The 394-nt window shown below is 36.3% G+C and overlaps 1 protein-coding gene across 1 annotated transcript in view; it reads left to right on the plus strand.

The window, feature by feature from the left end:
• Window positions 1-261: 261 nt before the first annotated feature.
• The window catches only part of slc25a17 (solute carrier family 25 member 17), a 7,736-nt gene continuing 7,603 nt past the window's right edge, over window positions 262-394 (plus strand). Inside the window, exon 1 of the mRNA XM_023395780.2 lies at window positions 262-356. Coding sequence (XP_023251548.1) covers window positions 311-356 — 46 coding nt within the window. The 5' untranslated portion in view covers window positions 262-310. The remainder of the gene's footprint in view (window positions 357-394) is intronic.

Here is a 394-nt window from a genome sequence, read left to right on the forward strand (position 1 = left end):
AAATGTGACGTGTCCTTATGACCGGACAAAATATAAAATATATATAATAATAATAAAATGTGTAAAACCTTGAAACGTTAGAGCAAGTGCTGCTTATCATTTACCGAATTGAATAGTGTTTTATGATCATATAGAAAATATAGTATCTTTTGGTCTTAGTGTGTGTTATTGGTGTAAACACTGCTTATTAGATTATTCTATTACATTTGGCGTGAATTTTTTATTTTTCATATGAAACAAAATGGCAGGTACAGTGTTAGTCTCTCCACCCCTGAATGACTGTGTCCTGGTTTAGGGAAGTGTGACTGCCATGACAGTGTTCTTCCCTCTTGACACCGCCAGGCTCCGGCTTCAAGGTGAGCAGCAGCAGAAATCTAGTGTTATTTGCAGTGAT

Source organism: Seriola lalandi, unplaced genomic scaffold (assembly GCF_002814215.2).
Source record: "Seriola lalandi dorsalis isolate HSWRI2012SDOR001 ecotype SW California unplaced genomic scaffold, Sedor1 jcf7180002054969, whole genome shotgun sequence".
In the NCBI taxonomy this organism is placed as follows: domain Eukaryota; kingdom Metazoa; phylum Chordata; class Actinopteri; order Carangiformes; family Carangidae; genus Seriola; species Seriola lalandi.